Genomic DNA, 24103 nt, shown 5'->3' with positions numbered 1-24103 from the left:
ACTCTGGAAAGAACTGAGTTGTATTTGTATGTGTCAGTGTGTGAGGGTTCAGTTGAAACCCATTTCAGGGCTTTCCAGGAGCAACACATTGTTTAGAAAGTAGAGAACTCTTAAGGGACAAGAGGGCTATCTATAGACTGTACTTGCATGTGTGTATGTGTGTGTATGTGTGTGTGTGTGTGTGTGTGTGTGTGTGTGTGTGTGTGTGCATGTGTGCTTAAATTCAGGCACATGAGTGTGTATTATGTGTACTATCTTGAGCAGTGGCTGGTTAGAGAGTGAGAGGGTGGGCAGAATAATATATGGCTGGAAGTAAAGTCTTTAAGCATGCCAGCATTTAATGTTAAAATTAAATTGGATCATTTAAATGGAATATCAGCTATCAGTAGATTCACACGTAGGTGAAGTAAATCAGCACACTTTTTTCCCGTCAAGTTGAACTTTGGGGAAGACACCTTGTACCCAAATGTATTTAACCCTCCTCTGTCAGAGTATAGACCTACACATCTACTGCCACATAAACAGACATAAACAAAAAAACAGACCAAAACAAACAGAAAAGTTCCAGACCTTAAATCAAATGAGAACAAAGCAAGCAGTTGGATTCAACAAAAGTGCAGAATAACATAACAATACGGCAGAAATGAAGATTGGTGACACATTTAAGGGGAAAAATACATAGAATATCTCAGTAAGGTTTTGGCATTGATTCTACAACCATATAGAAACATCTGCATTTATCATTTTCCTTTTTGTTTCTCCTGTAGATTGTCCCCCACCTGTAAATTAAAAAACATAACATATAAAAAATACAATACATGCAGACTAACAGACCTTTGATACCAGTTTTGCAAGTGATGCTATGACGGCTTTGTTGCAGTTCATTGCTAGAAATTGAATATTTAAATGTGTGCTACATATACTCTGTAGTGTGTTAGGAATAAGAAACGTATGATTGTTTTCTTCCATGCTCAGCCATCTTTGCAATTCACTATCCAGTCAAATACACGCTCCTCAGGTAGACACACTGTGCACATCTATGACACCATGCAGCAGTCTTTTGCAGGGGTGTTACTGTTCAGATGCTCAGCCGCGCATGAAATCCTCGAAAAACCCCGTGACTGTGTTTGCTTTGTGTGACAGTTTGTGTCGCTGCCTCTGAGCCTTTTCCCCCACTGCGAGAGCTGCTCCACTGTACTAAGTGTGTCAACAATACCAGCTGAGAGGCAGCCTTCAGTCCACACACTCCGACTGCACAGTAATCCTTCAAGAGAGAAACAGGGATAAAGAGAGGAGGCTCGGAGTGAGGGAGAAAGAAATATAGAGCGGGTATGTGGGAAGTGGAAAGATGGAGGTGAAAAGAGCAAGAGATAGAGCGATGGTGGTGTGGAATTTGACAGTGAGGGAGAGAGGGAGAAGAGAGGAGAAAGCAAGGATGCCAGAAAGAGAGAGAGATTTTAATGTTTCAAAGGATTTCCCTATCACAGTCTCTGACACATTACATACACCGCTCACTATCAGCCCGACCCTGACAGCTGCACAAATTGGCTGAAAGAGGTTCCCTGGGCAAGGCCTTTGATCAGGTGTGTGTGTGTGTGTGTGTGTGTGTGTGTGTGTGTGTGTGTGTGTGTGTGTGTGTTGTGTAAGTGAATGAGAGGAAGGAGAGAGATTATGTATATTTGTGCATACCTGGACATGTGAGTGTTGATGTGTGTATGTGAAGAATGACTCTTTTCTGCTCTAGATCATGATGGAATGAAATGAATGTACACTGATAAGGCTGGCTGTGTGTGTGTGTGTGTGTGTGTGTGTGTGCGTGTGTCAATAAATGCTGCCTGTTTGTGTATGTGTGTATTGCATGTGCCAGCATTATATGTGCAAGCCTGCCATGTGTGTCTTATCATAAGCATGTTAGATCTTTTTATCCCGGTGATATTTCTCTTTCAGATGAAGCCTGGGGTCTTTTATTTTTGTCTGACACGTCAAACATGTTTCCATGTTATCTTTCAGAGATGGCCAGTAAACAAACCCTTTGTGAAAGGGGGGCTCGCATCGATTCAGCCCTCAATACAGTTCAGGTTTTGAAGCGGTGAGGTTTTCATTATCGTGATCACAGACGCCACATGCAAACACACACATTTCTTAGTACAAGTTGTACACTGCTGGGCACTAAGCAGCTCCTCTGAAGTAGTTTGATGTTCTGCTCAGTGTGTCTGTTTTGTAGCTGAAGCTGAAAATCTGTCTTTAATAAGAATACTGTTTCAAGATCGAGAGTTAACCTTTTTGTTATCACTTTTTACAGCATCATTTTGACACATTGCAGTTTGTATATTTAAAAAGTGTCCTGCAGAAACATATAGCATGTAATTCCCCATGATAGGAGAATTTAGTATTGTTTGCACAAGCGATATTTAGGGCTACAAGCAGTGGTTATTTTCATTATCGATTAAACATTTAGTTTATAAAATGTCAGCAAATGTTTCCCAGCTCAGGTGACATCTTCAAATAGTTTGTTTTGTCCGGCCAACGAACAGAGAAAACATGAGAAGCTGGAAGCAACAAAAATGTGTTACGTGTATGATAATTGATGTAATGTCTGGCATTTACTTTGCTGCCAGCTAATGATTAAATCTAGTCAATTGTCCTCTATGCATTTTCTTACATTGTCAGTTTGCATTGTCAGTAGCTCATGAACCCACAGACGACTTTCTTCTTTTGTATGACCAAACTGCAAATGTAAGGGCCTGTAAATGACACTACTCCTCAGGCACCATCTCCTTTTACTTCTACATGGCTGCTGTTGAATCCTGTTAGCACAGTCTTTCTGAACTGCCTGTGTGTGTGTGTGTGTGTGTGTGTGTGTGTGTGTGTGTGTGTGTGTGTGTGTGTGTGTGTGTGTGTGTGTGTGTGTGTGTGTGTGTGTGTGTGTGTGTGTGTGTGTGTGTGTGTGTGAATTGTGTGTCATTTGAGGGAAGTACAGGTAATGGATTAATATCAGAGCTGGCACAGGCTCCACATTGCTGTGTGGTGACAACCTGTCATTATCACAAACACTGCGGCTCACACACACACACACACAAACACACACACACACACACACACAAGCTCACACTTGCTCACTAGCATATGCATACACACAAAGCCAAATAGAAAGACATACATATATCCTGCGTTACCTCACTCTCTCACTTCTATCCACCTTCTTTTCTTGTCTCTCTGACTTGTCATCATGGCACATACTGAAACTGACCTTTGATTATTTCAGACGGCAGCAGATTATTGAACTTGTTCCATCTCAGCACAGCCTCACGTGACCTACAGTTACGCTTGAGTGACAGACACCATCTAGTGGCCATTACGGCCCGCGGAACAGACACAGTTCAGATGACGTCAATATAATGAGACTTCATAATTGATGATTCTGCCTTGTTAGGAGGAGGTGGGTTGGGTGGATGGCTAGATAGACAGTGGACTTTGCTACATTTGCTACATGTTACCACCCGAGAGTGTCATGTTTCCAACCATCAGTTGGGACATGTTATTTAAAAACCCTAACATTTTTAAAAACCGTGTCATCAGGCAAACATTTACTGTTGCCATGATAACAAAGGTGGAACAACATTAAGGAACTATAAACCATGTTTCAAGTGCTAATTTTAACCCAAACCATGATCTTTCCCTAACCCATACCAAGTGTTTTTTCTGCCTAAACCTAACCAGACCTTAACCACAGAGTTGTTGAACAATAAAATATAACTTTTTTTAATACTAATTTGTAATGGTTTTGGAAAGGTTGAGTGCATTGCTATAGTTGCTAGATAGTATAAACTTAACTACAGGTTGTTTTTGCCAGTTTTCATTTTTTATATGAGGTTGTGTTATCCAACCAGTTCCCAACAGTGAAACCAGGGCTGAGACCAGTTTTGAGCCAGTGTGGCTTATTTGCTCCAAACATCAAGGCAGCAGAGTGTTCTCAACACTGTTGCCATATGAGCCATCAGGCTTGTTTACTTCTTCCAAACTTAACCTAATAACGTGCCCAAAGCAGGCAGGCAGGGATGGGCGTCCACTCTGAACCCATCAGTTCCAAACACTCATGAATTCTTGCAATGCCAGAACAGTCACCATATTAAGTCATGTAGTCAGTATTGTGATGTGTTATTGAACAGCTGATTGTATATTCAAGTAAGTTAGAGGTGGTAAAGGGCCTCAGCCTGGATTAAACACTGGATAATATGTTTTTTGCACCCTTAGCGGGAAACTAGACAGAAAAATACAGTAACACAGACAGAAAAACAGTAAATGTGTCAAGCGCTCTTGTGTGTTTAAAAATTCTTCTTGAAATAGTTCACAGCACCTTGAAGTAGGAAGATCACTTGTATTAAGAAAATTTCATCTGATTCAAGACAATATAATGGATCAAAGGGAAAACCAGAAAATCATTAGATTTTGAGATTTAGTTTTTGACTGACTAAATGATACACTCAAAGTCTTTTGTCCATAGAAAGTCTGCTGACGTCTCTATCTTTAACAAAGCTCCAAACAGTATGAGACATTTCTTGCTTCAAAACATGGAAACACTACCTTAAAGCAGGTGACTGCAGCAATGATGATTACCCTAACTGACAAGTCAGTCATTGCATGGTCATTAACACTAAATGAAGCTGTGGATGATCTTGCCAGTTATTGGCGTTGACACAAGTTCCTGTCGCAACACTCTGTACCATGATTATAATGAGCACCACTATTTACACACATCCTGCATCCTTAATTTGATGCACTTCCTGTTGAATCAAGATATTGGGGTGGAACACGATGCAGGAAGAGATTATTTAAATGAATGCCAGTTCGTTAGAGAAAAGATGTGTTGATTGTTGGGATCAGGAGGCAGGTTTAAAAACTATATGTAGGTATTGGTAAAGCATTAGGTTGAACACGAAGAACACAAAATATGACAATACCTTGTTTTGGATGTAATTGAATTGGAGATTCTTATCAAAATGTCCCATATAAGGCATGTTTTTTGTTTGTTTTTATTTCGTTTTGATGTTAAGTGACCTTTTCCTCTCTCAATCTTTTACAGCAGTCCTATGCTCCTCCCCCTCCGCCCATGGCTCCGCCCAGCCCCGGCACCACAGGAGGAGGAGGTGGAGGTGGAGGTGGTGGAGGAGGTCATGGAGGAGGGCTAGTGGAGCAGCTTAGTAAGACCAACCTGTACATCAGAGGCCTGTCACCTGCCACCACCGACCAAGATCTCATCAAACTCTGCCAGCCGTGAGTTCTATTCTGCTTGATTTTTTCTCTATTCTGTTCAACTTATCCTGACCCCGATCTTGCTCTGCAGAAGAGTCAAACAGCATCCTCCAGTGCAGTTGAGTTAGGTTCATTCCCGCTCAGTTCAGTTCAGCTCGTGGTAATTAGTTTTGCGTGAGTCCAACAGCAGCTTATAATGAGTATCAACAGTTTGCTCTTGACCTCTGTGTTCCTCCTCTGTGCTTCCGCAGAGGAAAAAACACAACCCAGCTGGACCTAACCCATCCGTTCCCTTTTGCCCCTAGTCATCTACACACACACACTCACACATACACACACAAACCCACACAAACAGACACACAGTCTTCTGCCCTAAACCCCTCTATCTTTAATACATTTGCCAACAGTTTGAGATATTTCTGGTTAAAAAAAAACATTGAGATAATATACAGCATGGGAGGTCACTCCACTCATTCCATTAAAATGACAGTGAAATTAAGCTGGATAGAAACGTAATTGCATTGCAGCTAAAGATAAAGTTACCAATTGATACCATTAAAATTTGAAATGTGATGACTTTAGCAATCAACTATTTTACTGCAAAGATGATTTGCCTCTCCTCAACATATTAAAATAAAAATGTTCCTGGCCGATCTGCAAAATCAGTATTTAGTCATCATTCAGTTTCCCCAGGCTTATTATTGAGGCAAAGGTACAGTAGTAGACGCTGGAGAATGTGCATGGCGCTAGGTACACTGTTTTTAAATGTACCTGTAGAGTGCTGTGTGCTTAAGTTAGAAAAAATCTTACAAAATTGTTCAGAGGGATTTAAATTTATACCAAGATGGAGCAAAAATATGATGTGTGTTTGTATTTGTAGGGTGTGTTTTATAGACTTGGAACAATATACTTATCCCCCAATTTTGATATGGTGACACATGGGTGCCAATGGATTTTCAACTGAAGGAACAGAAAGGGTGGCACTATTTTCAGTCTCTTGCTTCTGTATACTGTGTGCCAAACATTCACTGGTGTCCTTATTCCACTGCAATTCACACATAACTGGCAATTAAGATAAAAATTCCAAAGCATTTTTATTTTAAAATGTTAACGTCATTAATTAATTAATTGATTAATTAATTTGTAAGCATCTTAAAGTCTCCTGTGTGTATGACAATAGAAAACTGAAGGGGAGGCAGAATGCTCCGCTGTAGTATTAATGTCATGTCTCCTCATCAGCTCTGGGGAAAGACATCACTGTACAACACACTGAGCGGGTGCAGGGTTGTTGAGGTGAAACAGACTGAGAACAAAGTTATTTTCTTGACCTCGAAGTCGGTTTATGATGTTTAAGATGCACAGTGTGTGTTCATCAGCCACTCTTGTTTGCTCCTGCTGGAATTCGCTTCTCTGCTACGCTAACATTAGTCTCTGAGTGGTGGTGTAGAAAGTTCACCGTATACTTCACGTTTGTCTCACAAAGGTTATTACTTAGTCATTAAATCAAAAAATGCTTGCAACAGCTGCCGTTTTTTTTTAAGATGAACTAGAAAATACCGCTAGCGTGTGTGCTCTGCAGACTTTCTGAGTGCTGCACTACCCTTGCAAACGGGATGTAGACAAGGGTCAGGATGTTCTGTGGTTTTATTGCTTACAAAATGGAAATTACTGGACATGTTTAGAAACCTGTAAATGTGAGCTGTGATGCTGGTTATTTTTTTATTTTTCTCAATATAGATGTAGTATTTAATTTTAAAACAGATCTTACCCAAACTTGTATACATTTAACTCACTTGTGTAAAATATAAATGCCTAGTATAAGGTAACTTTTTTGGATCGAAACAACCAGCTGGGAAAACAGATTTAAAGGTTTACTGGTTTTACAGACTGATATGAAGCTGGAAGATTGCTCACTCTTACAACAACTGAGTGTTCTGATCTCTTCCTCTTAATAATGGATAAGTGAATGATGTGGTTTTCCTGATGATTTCTCTTCTGCAGTAACATCAGCCACAGCATCACAATTGATGGGTGAAAGCTGGACTTAACTCACCAGAGTTTGACACTTTTCTTCCTGTTGTTTTCCATCATGACAAAAGTCAATCCTGCACATTTCAATCCAAATTGTCTCTATGTAGACAAACAGAGTCATCACAGAATGTAATGCAAAAGACAAATCAGCTTTCCCACAGAGGGTCTTGTTTGCTTACAGCTAATGCACAATATGATGAAATGTAATTGGAAAATGATATATTGAGTTAAATATTCTGTAGGTAAGGGCTTAAAATGATCTCACTAATATTTCTAATTGATTTTGGTATAAAAAATAAAAGCAGAGGAAAATAAATTGTGAGGACTCCAACACACACACACACACACACACACACACACACACACACACACACCGTATCTTGCCCTTATGCAGTTCAAGCCTGTTGTATTTCAGTTTTTGCCCCGGAGGCGTTCTGGAGAAACAGGGTGAAAAATGGCGGCCAATAGAAGTTTCATTAGAGGCCCAGTCAGCGTGCCAAGTGGCCAGTAACATTTAGGAAAGGTCAGTGGGGGAGGGCCTGTGTGTGCATTTGGGCAGCAGTCTTAGCCTTGGGTTTTTTTAACTCTCTACGGCTTTCAGAAATAGACTGAGTTGCAGTTTCCTGTCACTCACTGACATGATGTGTGCATGCATGTGCTCGCCTGCTAACTCACACGCAGCAAATAACATGCACAATGCAGAAGTACACAAACAGGCATTTCATTCATGCACACAGTTTAAATGAATAATGAAAGGACAGTCTTGCTACTGACACACACACACACACACACACACACACACACACTCTTTCAACTCAATGTCATCCTCATCCTTATTGTTACCGAGCGTGGCTTCTTTGTGTGCCAACCCACCCACCAGTACCATCCTCTCTCTTCCCATTCTGTCATCATACTCATTTCCTCCTTCCATCCCTCTCTCTGTGTCCCCCTCCCTCTATTATCCCTCCCCCCTTCCCCCCCTCTTCCCCTGTCTCCGTGCCAGTTCTCAGAGTGTCAGTGAAAAGTGCTGTTGTCAGCTGACATTTCCAATCACTCCCCCGGTCGCCCAAACTATGGACACACTTTTAACGTCTGGGGACAGAGCAGAACGTGAGCGGAATCTAAAGCGGGCCACAAGGGCAATTTCTCTCTCGCTCGCTCGGTTCCACTCACACTTGTTGTCTTTCTGTGTCTTTCTCGCGCATGCCACTTATTCAGTACTCTTATCTATCTATCTATCTATCTATCTATCTATCTATCTATCTATCTATTAGGATAAAATCTGCAGAATGGAAAAAAGCTTCATATAAATATGCTTGAGGAGGCGGCTGATTGATATGAAATCTACATCCTAGGAATATGTTTTTGTCTTGAAATGTATTACTTAATACTTCAATGACAGATTCCATCTTTCATTATTTTACTATTTTATGAGCAATAATTAATTTAACAAACCATTTTTTCCTCTATGGAACGATACACATCTTGTGGCCTTGAAAATTGTCAAAAAATGCTAGAATGGATAATCAGAACGGAGTTTACTTTTGCCTGTGGGTGAATGACAGGATAGCAAATAATGAAATAATCACTGTAAACAACAATGATGTGTTCTGCTGTATTAAAACTATAGGTCTTATTATTGCAAACTACAGTCAGTTAAAATGTATTTTTATGATTCTGTGGATAAGGGCATTATGTTTTCTTCAAATATAGTAGTATTATAATATTTAAATAAATAAAACCAGTTTTTACACATAGCATTATTTATCTTCATGACTGTTCTTGATTTGTCAGATTCACTCAAAAGTGTCACACCAATTTATGAATGTAGCTTTCGCAATAACATACTGCATCATTGTCAACAGGGTTAATTATTGAACAGCAACAGCCTTCTATTCCTAACACTCCGGTGTTGTCGCATCGAATTTCACAATAATTATATTTCCTATATTTTGGATCCTAAATTGAGAAAGTATTGGGCTTATCTTCTCTGAAGATTTATAGCCAGGGATGTAGTGGAGATTAAACTCATCTAAACTCAATTTATCCAGCACTGTATTTGAAAAATAGAATATACTCAACTATTTGGGCTGACATTAATCTTTATGGCAAAAGTTCACACTGTACCCTATAGTATTATCGGATTAACGGAAAATAAGGATGAGAAAAGGAAAAGAAAACATCAGCCAGTTCCTCTTCTGGCTTACTTGCAATTGTTACCTTAAGATGATCACAAATTTGTATTTATACAGGACTTTATCTTCTTTACTGGTATAACTCCTGAATGCACCACCTAACCAGTGCCTTGCAGTTACTGATTTTATCTTCATGGAAAGCCCTTTTGGCAGATAAACTTAATGTTTCAGTGACATGGAGCCATCTTCTAAATTCGCAGCACATTACCTTTTCATCATGGAAATACTCAAGACTTCATTTCTTTATAGCGCCTGAAGATGTCTAACTACATATGTGGAATGGATTCGGAGACTTCTGAAGCACTGCGCTCTCTCAGTCCTCCCTCTGTGTTTGTCTGTTTGAGTCTAACTGGCAGAGAGAGGGAAAAATGAGGGAAATGCAAGAGACAAGACAGCTGTATCGAATGCCCAATTAGGAGATACCACACACAGAGACCAACCCTGTGTGCGTCTCACACACACACACACACACACACGCACACACACAGCCTTAGACACACAAAACCCAGACAGTGCACATATACATAATGTATATATACACTGACAGACATCGTGGCGAGTTGTAGAGATGATGTTTGTGTACTTGTGTGTTTGTGTGGGTGTGGGTAGGAACTGCAGATCAGTAGACATCAAACGGTGAGCATCCATAGGCTGACGGTGTTCCAAGAGGGAATGAAAACACAGATCTGATGCTGTGAAGGCCCTGAGGACTGTCATTAACACTTCACACACACACACACAGTCAGGGTGCACACAGATTTTGCCAAGCCTGCCAAAACTGAGCTCTCTGAGTTTCAAATTGACGAACCCTCCTAAATCTCAACAGTCTGGCAAACACTGTCACTGTCAGTGGCCTTACTATTCTTTGTGTATCGCCTTCTCTTGGTGGAAAAGAAATCATAACATAGTTTTGACATGAATTCTAAGGAGTTTCCATGTGTTGAAGAAGAAACGTAGCGTGTCCTGAAAGGACTGTCATAGCAAACGTCAGTCTTTAAGGCGCACCCCCCTGCTAACAAAACTCTGACTGATGCTGTGGAAAGGAATTCATCTCTGGCTAAGTACTGTGATGTGGGGCTGTGTAGCATCTCTGTGAAGCCAAAGAAAATAGAGAATTTTAGGTTATCCAGCCAATCCTGGTGAGTACTTTTTTGTACTCAAGATACAAAGGCACCGTTTTGACAAAACATAGTTAGGTGAATACCTCTGCAGGAGAAAGGTTTAGATAATGGGACCAAATCTGTAGAACTGAGATTCTTTTTAAAAATTGCTTGGAAAAGTAAAATCCATTTTTTTTACTGTTTTCACAGTTACTCCTGGAACATTTATATGATTAAATAAAGTGTTTTGGTATGATTTAAGTAATCACTTGCATTTACATTTATTCATGTTTTATTTTTAAAAAGTCATTTACAAAGTGAAAATGCAATCAAGCATCCAATCAAAGGATACATAGTCTGTTTCTATGTTGTAAATTAAATACATTGAGGATTAGGACTGTTGGTTGAACATAAACAATTTGAAGATGTTATGTCTTGGGCTTTGGGAACTTGTGATGTGCATTGTTTAACTTTTAATATGTTGAACAGCTATTTTAATACTAACTTAATTATTAAATAGATTAACTGAAAATGAAGATAATTAGTTGCTGTCACCCTCTCAGTAAATATAAATAAACAGCATTTACAGTATTTAATCAAACCCTTTATTGAAGACGTGTGTAGGAGTGTGCCCGTGTGCCATAATTCAACTTTGAACTCACTTTTACTTTTCTTTCAGTTCATTTGTAACTTAGTTTTTCACTCAAGTAGAAACATTTTATTTGCGTTTATTCATACTGCCCTGGGTGAATTCATATCTAAGTGTGTCTTTCCATAGACACATTAGTATGGTGGACCAGGAACAGATACATTTGTAATCAACTAGAGAAGAAAATTTCACTACCACGTCATGATTTAATCTACAAAAAGACAAAACATTGTACTTTCCTTGGAAATTTCCTCGTCAAGGAGCTCTGAAAACACAGATGGAGCTGTGGCTTAGATCACTTTTTCATACTTGCTGGAAAATTACTCCAGTGTTGCTTTACAATTCCCTCTCATTATGGACTCTTTAGTTATGATGAACATTTAGTGGAAACAAGATACATGCTCAGATTCCATTCAGAGCCTTTTCACTCACTGTATCTATGCCACAATGGAAATTAATGGCTAACCCTGAACATCTGGCTCCTTGTCGTCCTTTGTTGGTATGTTTTAAGTATTTGAATAGTTCTATGATTGTCTCATGTGTCACTGCTGTTGGGTCAAGTGCAGGTCGATGTTATTTCAACTAGCTCCAGGCTTCTGCTGGAATCAATGAAAGGGTTCCAGCTGGGACTTGAACACAGACCAGGACATTCTGCACTTTCTTGTCCTCTTATTCCACTCGCTTCTCCACCTCCTCACTTCATTCGATCTATTATCAAAACTTTCTTCCCCATAATAGCAGATTATTGTTGCTGCCAGGATAAAATGCAATTTAACCATTGAATCAAGTCCAATGAGAGACATAATTTTGGACCGTGCTGTGTTGTTCACCTCTCCTCTGCTCTCCCCTTTCCTCATCTGTCCATCTCTCCTCAGTTCTCCTCTCCTAGAGAGGGAGAGAGGGAACAGGTGGATTTACACTTGAATGTCATACACATTGATCTGATGATAACACACACACAGCCACAGATAGGATATATATTGCATTTGTTTTCCACTTTGTGAAAATAGACAACTATATTGTGTCAAGCCAGGTATCTCTTTTTCTTTTTTATGCTTGCTCTGTTTCTTTTACACACACACACACACACACACACACACACACACACACTCACTCAGCCTGGAAATGTTTCAGTTTTCTGCCAGGAAAAACAACCTGCCAAAACACTGATGGTGCATGAGATCTTTGTCATGCATTCATAATCACTCCACAAATACATACACACACTCACGCAAGGAATCACACACACACACACACACACACACACACACATACACACATACACACAAGCGCTCCTATTCTCAAATGTGTCCAGGAACACACGCGCACACACACACACACACACACACACTCACACACTCACACACACACACACACACACACACACACACACTAAATTTGAATTACACAGAGGCAGAAGTCAACAAAGTGGCGGGTATTGCCAGATGGTGTGTGTAATGTGTGTGATTACTGCTTTGGTGTTTTTGATCTGTGATGTTGGCTTGTGAGTATGTCCGCATTTGTGTTTGTCTCTGCGTATATGTGTGGGCGATTAGTCCTGCCTTGTTTTTTTCCACGTCTGCACCCATTGAATTACTCCCCTAACCGCGGGCCAAAGATCTCGTTTACCACCAGCCATGACTTCGTCAAAAACACCCGGACAAACATCAGATTTGATTTCAGCCCGTTACAGCTGGCTGATTTGTAAATACCCTAAAAATATCTTAAGCGGCAGGAAAATGTGAGAAAATTGAGCATTGTTGGGAAGTTTGATTTTATGACTTGCAGAAAAAACTGATTTTCTCTCTACCAATTTCAAGATCATAAGCTGCTAAGCTGTCATGTTGTATGTGATAGCAGCCTTTTAAAGCCTTTTTTTCTGTCTTTATTTCTTAAGTCTCCTGTCCCAATAGAGTTTGATGTGAGGCTGTCAGGCGAGCTAGGCTCTGTTCTCTTCTTCTCACTGACAGAAGCAGATGGCTGACAGAGACTTTCCTGATGGTGACAACTAAATGATCTCTTCTTTATTAAACACCTCTTACTATCTCTCCATCGCTCCCTGACTACCTCGCTTCCTCCTTGCCTTCAGTGTCTCTTTTTATCTTTTGACTGACTGCTCTCCTTTGCCTCCTCTATTTCTCATTCCTCTGAGTCGGTCTCCCCCTCCTGCTTTTCTCGCCCTCTCCACTCCTAACCTCCCGCACTGTATCTTCCTCTGGTTTTGCTATCGTTTCTGCCTCCCTCCTTGTTGTTTCACTCTCTTCCTTTTCTCAGAAAGAGGAGAGAGAATACACTTCCATTCCCTCACCTGGGGCCATCAGCTAGTGGGCTAGCCAGACAGCCAGCTTGTCAATCTGTCAATCTGTTTGATAGATACTCAGCCAGCCAGTCAGTCATTGTGCAGCAGAGTAATTCACACCAAATCCAGCAACACTTCCCCACAGGGATGTATGGAGGTGTGGGCCTGCTTATTTGTGCTTTGGAACGTAACTGCAGTAAAACAATCAGAAAATAATGTTTTGTTTCTCTGATGTACTGCTTTGTTCTCCCTACTGCAGCTCCCTCTCTTCATTCATTCTCTGCCCCACTCAACATACACTCTCTCGCTGGTGATTTCTCTCTTTTTCTCTAATCTTTTTTCAAATGAATTGAGAAGCCAACAACAAAGTCAACAAGTAAACAAGGTTCTTCCTCCTGTGGGCACCTTTGGTCTGATAGCCACCTTATGAGCAGCGTGATGTCTTATGTTTTGGCAGAAGTTGATTTTAGTTCAACTTCTTGCTGGATGACTGCTGCAGTTTTTTGCTGAACCCTGTGTGGTCCCCACTTCTGCAGTCTAAACAATCTACACCCATTCAAATGAATGAAGGGCTGCTGTTTTTCCTGCATAGCCAAATTTGGTTTGAATGCAGCTTAATGTGAAACATTAATTACAACGTGTCATCCATAGAGTCAAGTGGTGAGCCAGGTAGTGAAATCAGTGATCCAAGCTTTATGTCTCAGTCATCCTCTTCTTCTTTCCTCCTCCCAGTTGCTGTTTTTGTCCCTTCTGCACCCCTCCCTCATACCTTCTCTGCCTCTTTCTCGGCTTTACCCCCATTTCTCGCTCTTTCCAGGAGTACTGAAAGACTGAGCTGATAAGAAACATTATTAACTTCTTTCTGAGAACAGAGCACTGGAGAATGGAAGTGGGATGGAGGGGAAAATAAGAGAAGAAGACAAAGAAAGAGGCAGAGGTGTCAAACATGGGAAAGTGAGGTAGCGGAATGTGTGGTGGACATTAAAAGTTGACAGAAGAGACAGAAAGGGGTATGGTGGTATTCTGTCTCTCTCATAGACCCTACTACCAAGGTTGGCTGCCATATATTGGTTATTATCATTTATGAGAGACAGAATTGTCTGAGGGCTGAAGGTGGGATTTGAGACACAGAATGGATAGACAGAAGTGTAGGTAGAAAAATCCACTGTAATAAGGTGCAGTCCTTCACTTTGATTTTGTATGCCATTTTTTATTTAATTTTATTCTTTACTTTGATCTTAGAATCAAACTTTATGGAAATATTTTTACAGTATTCAGCTCTACAGTTGTGTTTTGAGCTAAATGCTAATGCTATCATGGCACAATACTCACAGTGACAGTACTAATGTTTAGAATAAAAGTTAAGGGATCACCAAAGTCATTACAATTCACCCTGATTCAATGGCTGGCTAATCAGAATATGTTGTTGTTGCTTTTACAGATATGGGAAGATTGTGTCAACAAAAGCCATCCTGGACAAGAACACCAATCAATGCAAAGGTGAGTATTGTTTGACTTCAATCCAGTGTGGTTCCTGTAGCTTAGCAAAGCCAATCTATATGTCACAAGCTCAGATTCTGACAATACGATTTTTGTCTGGAAAGCATCAGTAGGGCATCGTTTGAACTGAGCAGTTGAAAGGGAACCAGTATGTCACGGGGAGTGATTTTGTTTTTATAAATCCCTTCCTCAATTAATCACATCACAAAGGTTTTTACAATACAAAATAATATCTGTCAACAGACACTGTGATGTAAAATTAAAATAAAAGACTTTAACTTGCCTGAACCACCCGCACATTTTTTAGAAGTCCATATGTTTGCCATATATAGTTGTGTTTAGCTATGTGGCATTGGTGTGTTTTTTATACTATATACAACATGACAGTTTCCACTTTAATCTATCCAAACGATGCACGGCCAGAGAGCCTTTATTTTGTTTTAGTTCTCTCTGATGATGATTTCAGTATTGCACCCTAATGGCACTCAAAGTAAAGCAGCTTTTGAAAGCAAGATGTTGGCATTGTTGTCATTGGCCAAATCAAAATGGAGAACACCATACAATGCCCACAATGTGTTTCAAATAGTCTCTGTGATGAATGAGGCTCCCTCAAGTGTCTTCTGATGAGGGTCTGCTTGATTGTTGGAGTGGTCTGAACAAAGCACTAATCAATATGATTGTAGTCGTCTGCTTTTGAAGAGGCACACAACAGCATGTGTTCAGCATGATTGCTGCTCATCTGCCAGGGCTGTGCTCAAAGGTACACTGACATGGTTTAGGACAACAGCACAAATGCCATGTAATCAGCATATCTGCTGCAATAGTAAGAGTGCAGGAAAACCCAGCCTGATTGATACTGATGGCAGAGATGTAAATGTAGATTCTAGGACTTCATTTGGTCTGATTACTTTGAATATAATATATTTAGTAGCAGCACTACTGCCTGTCTTAACACTGTAATGGGAAAACCAAACTTCATTCAGGCTCCCCTGAATACTATTTTACTTCACTTATTATCTTAGATCTTGCTAATTGGCCAGTTACATACATTTTACAAACTTCACCATTGCAGTACCTGCTTTGGCATCGCATAATCAAGTATGGCTTTGAGCTTTGAGAGGATGTTGAAATGCCTGTCTTGACATCATTACTGCGTAGCCGAAGGGAAGGTAGAAAATTCTATAAAGCCAGTGATAATTATCAGTTATTCTTCCATTTTCTCAACTCATTAAATTTTTTTCGTCTGTGTTACTTGAAATGGAGTTTTAAAAATCAGCTTCAGTACTGCCTCAGTGCTCCAGTTCAGGATGTTTGCCAATTATGACTACATGTTTTTCTTTAGTGTGATTTCGAAGCAGGAAATATCTGTTTAATCTGAGGTATCACATTGCATCTTAAAAGGCCATTTACACCAAATGCTAACAATTTTCACCCATGCAAACCTATAAACTGCAATAAAAATGTCTCCAAGTGTAATGCTGGTGTTATTCTGTTTTTCTTATTGTCAGTAAATCCCTTGAAAAGACCAAAACCTACACTGAATTGATCCTATTAAGTAATATTATCTGTGTATTCAAAGCCTAATAAGACTAATTCTTCTGTGCTAATGAGCTTTATTGTTGTCCACAAACCATTCAAAATAAAATTCAGTGAGCCACACTGTTGGCTGACATGTTCCTATGTTACAGTGAACATGGGCAATGTAGTTTATTTTGAGTCAATCCCACAACCACCATTCAGCTGCCACACTCACTTGAGTGCCAAATGTATATTAATCCATGACTGAAAATAATCCCAAACGAATGTACAATTTACTCCTGTTTTAGTAATTTACTAAAAACTGCAGTGCCCAGAAGTTTGAGGCAAGTACCTTGCCTTTTAAAAGTAAAACTATATTATATTTGTGACCTGATTTTAAAGATTTACATCTTCTGTAGGAAGAAAAGGCTCAAGGCTGAGAGCTACAGAAAGTATTGAGTAATAGGCACTGGCTTTGTGAAAGGTGTTGTTGGTTTTAGTCTTTTCATGAGATTTATCGACCATAAGAAAAATCTAAACTACCACCACCCTTAAGTCCGAAATATACTTCCACATCAGTGTGACTGTGAGGGCCTGCATTGTTCATCTGGTTATATCTGTAATGGTCCCTTGTCCTGCGATCTTCTCTTTCGCCCTCATTGAAAAATCTATGAATGTACAGAATATATTTAATTTAGTATCCTGCTTCACTGAAAAGTTCATGCTCAGTGCATGTGCACTAGAGGCTTCAGATTTTAACATCATTCATGTAAGTTGCATGTTGGACCACCATTAGCAAACTAGTGAAGTCACAAATCATACTCTTAGGTAGATGCCTTTAACCCAGCACAGAGAAACTTTCCCTCCTCCGCAGATGAATATAAGAACTGTCTTCTAGTGTCAAACTCTGCACATACATTATCCTATACAGTGAGTGAATCAGTCAAACACACTTTTGAGTGGATGACTTTTGTGTATGCTTGTGATTGACAACATGGTGTTTTTGTGTCTATGTGCGCAAGTGAATGGTGCTGCAAGATAGTCTTGGCATTATGCTCTGGATATATTCCTGACAGGGCCTTTATGAATACTAACCATCAGAGACTATTTCAAAATTCCAACCCATGCATCCAGCCATAAATGTATGCTTATCATTTACTATAATGCACAGAATCCAATGAATGCAGCAGCTGCTGCAGCATAGGCGATTTTTACAGGCTGCGGGCCTCATTAGCAAATTCACTGCTTGTGATGTAGACTTCATACATCTCTTAGCCAGTTGTTAACTTACAATGAAGGAGTTTCATTATCAGTCGGCCATTAGAATGCCTTACAACAGGATAAGTGTTGGTTTGATTGCAGAGGCATTCAGTGGGGACAAGATAAGTGCTTAGCGTGACTAAGAGAGTACAAATTGGCACAGAGAGTTCTCTTGGAAAGGGAGGGATGGATGGGAGAAGGCACAGGGAGGTGGAGGGAGGGGGTAAAAATAACCTGGGGCTGACAGAGGAGGAAGGGGGGGACCATTTGAATCTGATGATTTAGCAGATTGCCTCTTCTTTTCAGGAAGATTTTGCAGAGAGGAAAGAGTGAGAGATCTAGACAAAAAGGCAGGTAAATAAATAAAGTCTTCTTCCTTTGCAGTTTGAAGGCATAGTGTTCCATCAGTTTGCAAACCGCTGCTGTCATGTGAAAACATTGTGATTCTAATGTTGCTGTTTTTACTTAACCTATATCGTCTTCATCTTCATGCGTTGTCTTCTGAAATGTGTTGACTCCAGAGCACTTAAAACCGTCTCAATCCCTGTTCAGTGAATTTAGGAATACACGCTCTTGAAGGTGTTGTCCTCTGTTTCTGAAAAGTTGAGTTTCTCTCTGGAGTAATATGTGGAAAAAAATATGTTAAGTTATAGTGTATAGAGGCAATAAAATGACAACTAATAAACCATTATCCTTATAATTACTATTACACTCATTTTCAATTCAGTCAACAAAGAGAGCAAAACGTTTGGTTGTTCCCTGTATTAATATAAAGATTGTCTTTGTTAAGTCCTCTGCTTTGTAGTGGGCACAATGTTAAATACACTGACAGTTTTCTAGTTAGCAGTGTGGAGGCTCTGGGGGAGGGAGAGGACACAGAGCACAGGATGGAGGAAGGAAGGGAGAGAAAACCACTTTAGATTGTAAAGGATTTCCATTTCCCAAAGACAAGCAGCCTCCCTCTCACTGTCTCCATGTCTCCCGCCTGTTCTCCACCTCCTTCTGCCTCCCATTGCTCATCTCAGTCCTACTCTCTCTCTTTCTCTGTCTGCCACTCTCTCTCTCTCTCTCTCTCCCCCCGCTCACTCCCTTCCTTCCCCCATTCCTCCTTTGCTTAGTCTCTCTCCTTTCCCCCCCCTGTACTCTGTTGGCCCATTCTAATGGCCCAAGGCCAGGAACTCTGGGAGCTCAGGAGATTAGATGGGAGCTCGGGATGTGTGTGTGTATGTGTGTGTGTGTGCGTGTGAGTGTTTATCCTTGCTTCTATCTGTGTCTATGTGGTCATATGTGTGTGTATTTATGTGTGTGTGCTGCATAATAAAACGTTTTTTTCTTTTTTTTCATTCACGAGTGTAATATCTGTCAGGCCTGACTGAACAAGATGAATTTTCGTCTCTGTGTCATCATAAGGCCACAGATGGGAGGGACAGGGCACAGATGAGAAGGATTATATAATTCAGAGATATTGTCATTCTTTCGTTCTCTGGAAATATCCTTATCAGTGTACCCAGAAGAGCTATCATTTTCGTCCGCATGAGATGAACGTTTCCACCAGAACTAAAGAGGGTAGGTAGTTTATAGGCTATTTGAAAATTTACAGAAAATATATATGTTGGCAGAAGAGAGACGTACTCATTTGGGAAACTGTCCATCAGCTTGAAAGGCAAGCATCTGCTCACAGACTCTACAAGCTTCTATCCAGCTAAAGTGTCCTTGAGCAAGACAATGAATCCCTAACAGCTCCTGGGGTATATTCTGTCACTGATACTTGACCTCTGACCCCCGAGATAGAGGGGCAAATACATTTTCAGAAAACGAAGATATCTCCTTCAGTGATGAATGATGAATAGACTAAAAGCAAATGGCTCATTCTTTTCAAGGCTGATGTTCCATCCCACCAGACTAGTCATTGAGATGAGCACTTAGAGATAAAATATCTCTATTGTTCATGCTCTAGAAGAGTGGATTGTGTCTGGCTATTGGTGTGAAACACATAAGACACGCAGACTCCCAGACCTTTAGATATAAGGTTTAACAGAAATATGCAGAGCAAAGCTACATTATGCACCAACATGCACAGCGACTCAGTATTTTATTTAGAGATCATGCACAAGACCCCTGAGACATGGACTCAGTTTTCTGGTTCACTAACATTAAGGACGCAAATTTAAAACATCAATTGACAGTTTGTAATGTCATTAATATTAGCTAATACAGCAATAAGCATTAACTAGCCTTTAATTAATACAGCAATAAGCATTAAGTAATACTTAGCACATGTCTGTTGTAAATGCTGTAATATTATTAAATGATTGAAAAATATGTTAATTAACATGTATGTCATGATGTTCACCACTAAACTTTTTCATTAAGAGATAACTGTTTTTTATAAATGTTAAATTAAGGGTAATGATTGTCTGCTTACTTGTCAATCATCCCACTTGTTAACATGTTTATTTTTGGTAATCACTGAAATCAATGGACACACTCTATGGTCATGTAGAGGTTAGGGTTGAAACATGTAGCCCTTAAAGGGAAACTTTGGGCTGCAGTGTTATCATATGGGGCAATTGTGTATGGCCAGTGCATATCCACTGAAAGTGCTTGTTTTTGCCACTGACAGGCTCAGATTGCTTTAATGCTATTTCTATTGTCTGAGAATGAAAGCAAAGACACAGCAGTTAGCCACCTGTAGCGGTATTATGGGTAACTGGAAAAGGATCTATATCTAGGGCAGCCTGCAGGCCAGTCTGTTTACGTCTGAGGCTGTGGATAGCTAAGCATCTGTTCATGCTAGAAAAGTAATGTCAGTCATACACTTATGTGTTGAGTTTAGTCTAGCCAGCCTCACTCTTTTCATCCAGTCAATTTTATGGAGTTCAAACAGTCTCCAGGACAACAGTGGTGATAAACGCTGTAAATTCATTTGTAGTAGTTACACAGCTGGGATTACTTCTTGAACACCTCCAGATTTTCCAAGTCTGGCAGCAGGTCCTGCTTTGTGGAAAACGTTTTCCTCTTCATTTGTCAGGAGAGGAAGGCAGTAACCTCGGGAACACCAGCACTTTCTCCAAGGGACCGTTACTATCACTATCTTTCCTGATGGTCTTGTTGCCTTCTGCCTCCATTTTTAATTTTTCTTCCTTCATTTCTACAAAATAATCCTTCATTGCTGTTATTTATTTATCTATTTTTAAGAAATATCTGATTTCAACACGCAGCTGTGTGATTAACGTTATTTTCTCTAGCAGACTGAACAGTTTGTTAGCTATCCACAGCTTCAGATGTAAACAAACCGACATGCAGGATTTCCCAAATATATATCCCTGTGCAGTTACCCGTAATGCTGCTACAGGTGGCTAGCTGTAACTTCTAATGTTGCTTTCAGTATCAACCACTTATAATATCAATCTGAGCCTGTCAGTGGCAAAAACAAGCATTTTTAGTGGACATACATTGATGGTGCGCAATTGCCCCATGTGATTACATTACACCTTGTTTTGCGGCTTGTGGCAGAAGCTCTCTCACTCAATACTGGACCAATTTCAAGAATTGTTGTATTCAATAGTCACTTAGATCTAAAGTGATGGGAAAATAGGACCCAGGTTGAAAAATCCCTGTTAAGAATGCTGAATAAGCAACACTTAACCATAATTGGCTATTAATGAATGCCCTTTATGACCCTAAGTGTAAAGTTTAAATGATGTATCCCTTAAGTAACACTCCATAAATGCATAGGGGTGCTGAAAAGTTTCACTTAACCATAATTAACCATGTCTTAATGCTCTTTGTGACCCTTATTGTCGGGGTCACATACATATACAGTACTGCAGCTTTATGTAAACAACTTTTTGTATTGAGGATAATGCTGAAGCTAGCATAAAACAAGAGGTCTTGGTTTCAGACGAGTGGTCACTGAAATGTTTAAGAACACAGGGATCCTGTCCCAAGTGTTTTTATTTCCCCACTAATTGTGTGGACAGTGTATGGTTAAAAAAAAACTTCCTTCCATGAGTTTAAGTGTGTTGTTTGATACCACTGAGATAGACAGATATGGAACTTTTTTTAATTTTCTGGAATGACATGAAAGCCACTTGCCAGGCTACTGATGAATACTGTATGTCTGTGCATTCTTAATTAACTTGATAGTTTCGGTGTGGCCCTAATTAGATAAATATAAAGTACAGAATAACTATGAATGCTTGTGTATGTGCATGCATGCTTGCATATATTTATGAATCTGTTTTCTGTGCATATCTGTGTACCCATGCTCGTCTGGATTTGTGTTTGTTACAGTCACTTATGTGTACGTACTGCAGTGAGAACTTGCATGTGTATTTGTGTTATCCTATTTTGGCTAAATTATGGGTTTCTCATTAGCAACAGTATAAATATTTGTGTAAGCAGGGCAGATCTTGCTGTGAAAGCAGCTTGCTGCCTTTGAACAATAAAATATAATCTGCTTATCAGCTAAATAGAGAATGCCTCCAAATTCTGGAAAAGACAGACAAGAACAGATGTTAGAAATGACGAGAGAGGGTGTGTGTGTGTGTGTGTGTGTGTGTGTGTGTGTGTGTGTGTGTGTGGTAGAGAGAGAGAGTATTCCCTCATTCTTAACATGTTTACATTTAGGATTGTAATGAGTGAGGCTTTTGAGACGTGGATCATTTAATTGTGTTAACATGCAGCCCACTCGAAACTACAGTATGAATTCAAAGCTGCTGTGCTTTCCCAACAATTTCTGTCCCTCTACTTGTCAATATCTCTCTTTTATTGTTCTCTCTCATAAACACAGTTGAACTATTCTTGCACAAGCTGTCTCAGTTTTGTTCACAGACACCACACACCCTTGTACATGAGCTGTCATTCACAATACTGCTGTGTCTTTTCTGCACTTCTCTCTCTATTTGACATGTCTTTCCAGCTCCACCCATCTGACCTAGTAAAACAGGGCGTGTTTCTGAAAGTAAAGATTGATATGTGTGTGTTCAGACCTTTTGTCCCTCACTACTTCCTGTAGGGCCCAACCTAGATCCCCAGAGCTTTGACACTTAGACAGAACGCTGCACAGACACGCAAAATGATGTAAACCTTATACAGTAGCAGTCAAACCAACTGGAAATCATTTTTCTTTGACTTAAAACCAATTCAATGAATGCAGAGACTTTCTCTTGATGTCACTGTTGCAGAGACAGACAACATTGACCACCACTGCAGGAACACCGTATGTGCCGATATTATAGCACAGAGACAAAATCACCTTACATGCAATGAAGCAGGGTATTATATGTCAGACATTAGGAAGACAGTAGATTTTACATACAAAACATAACATTCCTTCTGCATTAAGTCACTATACACATTATATAATATGCATCTACAGAGAATGAATGGTGATCAGCTTTTATGCTTTAGAGCAGTACCAGTGTGAAGTGCACTGCAAGACATTAGTCATTACAAAACATAGACATAATTCCATTAAAAAGACCCATAATGCACAAAACCTGTGCAGACATTAGATGATCTCTTGGATCATAAACAAGATAACAAGAGTTACTGTTATGACACCAATTCTGTTGATGTTCTGTGCTAAAACCCATTTAATGGGGGGGACTAGCAGCTTTCATTGAATACGTGACTTGACTTGATTTTGACACACTTATTGTATTTATGCAGAGTTGAAAACAAAACACAGGCTTGGATCTTTGACAGAAATGAATACTGGCTGCTATTGCTCAGCAGTATTCAGAACAATATTAACAGATTTTTTTTCTCTCTCTCTCTCTCTTGTTTTTCACCTAATTCTCTTCTTCCTCCTCCTCATTATCATCTTCATCTTCTTCTTCTTCTGTGTTATCTAGGCTATGGATTTGTGGACTTTGACAGCCCTGCAGCTGCCCAGAAGGCTGTGGCCTCACTCAAAGCCAGTGGAGTCCAGGCACAGATGGCGAAGGTAAGCTTCACTCTCTGCTCTGATTTACTTCTGGTGATTGAAGTGTTTGGCTTCCTTATGGTGCTACAGTCTAGGAGGACACTGTCTGTAAACTCCAGAGTAAAGCTGGGTTGGTGGTGATGATGAAGGTGGTATCATGATAACAATCATAATAACAACAATAACTAGATTAACTGTATGTCAGTTACACTGTTACACTGATTGATATGAGACTGATACAGTTCTGATTAAGTCGATGACAAGATTATTGATTGAGTCCATGATAGAGATATTGATTTAATGGCTATGTCCATGATGAGCTTATTGATCAAATGTGTGAAAGGATGGGAGAAGAACAGAACTGAT

At 39.9% G+C, this 24103-nt stretch overlaps 1 protein-coding gene across 1 annotated transcript in view; it reads left to right on the top strand.

The window, feature by feature from the left end:
- Positions 1 to 24103, top strand: part of LOC128366334 (RNA-binding motif, single-stranded-interacting protein 3-like) — a 120887-nt gene that overhangs the window by 30319 nt on the left and 66465 nt on the right. The window contains exons 2-4 of the mRNA XM_053327014.1: positions 5084 to 5274; positions 14969 to 15027; positions 23667 to 23758. Of these exons, the coding sequence (XP_053182989.1) occupies positions 5084 to 5274; positions 14969 to 15027; positions 23667 to 23758 (342 nt within the window). The remainder of the gene's footprint in view (positions 1 to 5083; positions 5275 to 14968; positions 15028 to 23666; positions 23759 to 24103) is intronic.

This window comes from Scomber japonicus, chromosome 10, assembly GCF_027409825.1.
Source record: "Scomber japonicus isolate fScoJap1 chromosome 10, fScoJap1.pri, whole genome shotgun sequence".
NCBI lineage: Eukaryota > Metazoa > Chordata > Actinopteri > Scombriformes > Scombridae > Scomber > Scomber japonicus.
This window is presented reverse-complemented; position numbering and strand designations above follow the sequence as displayed.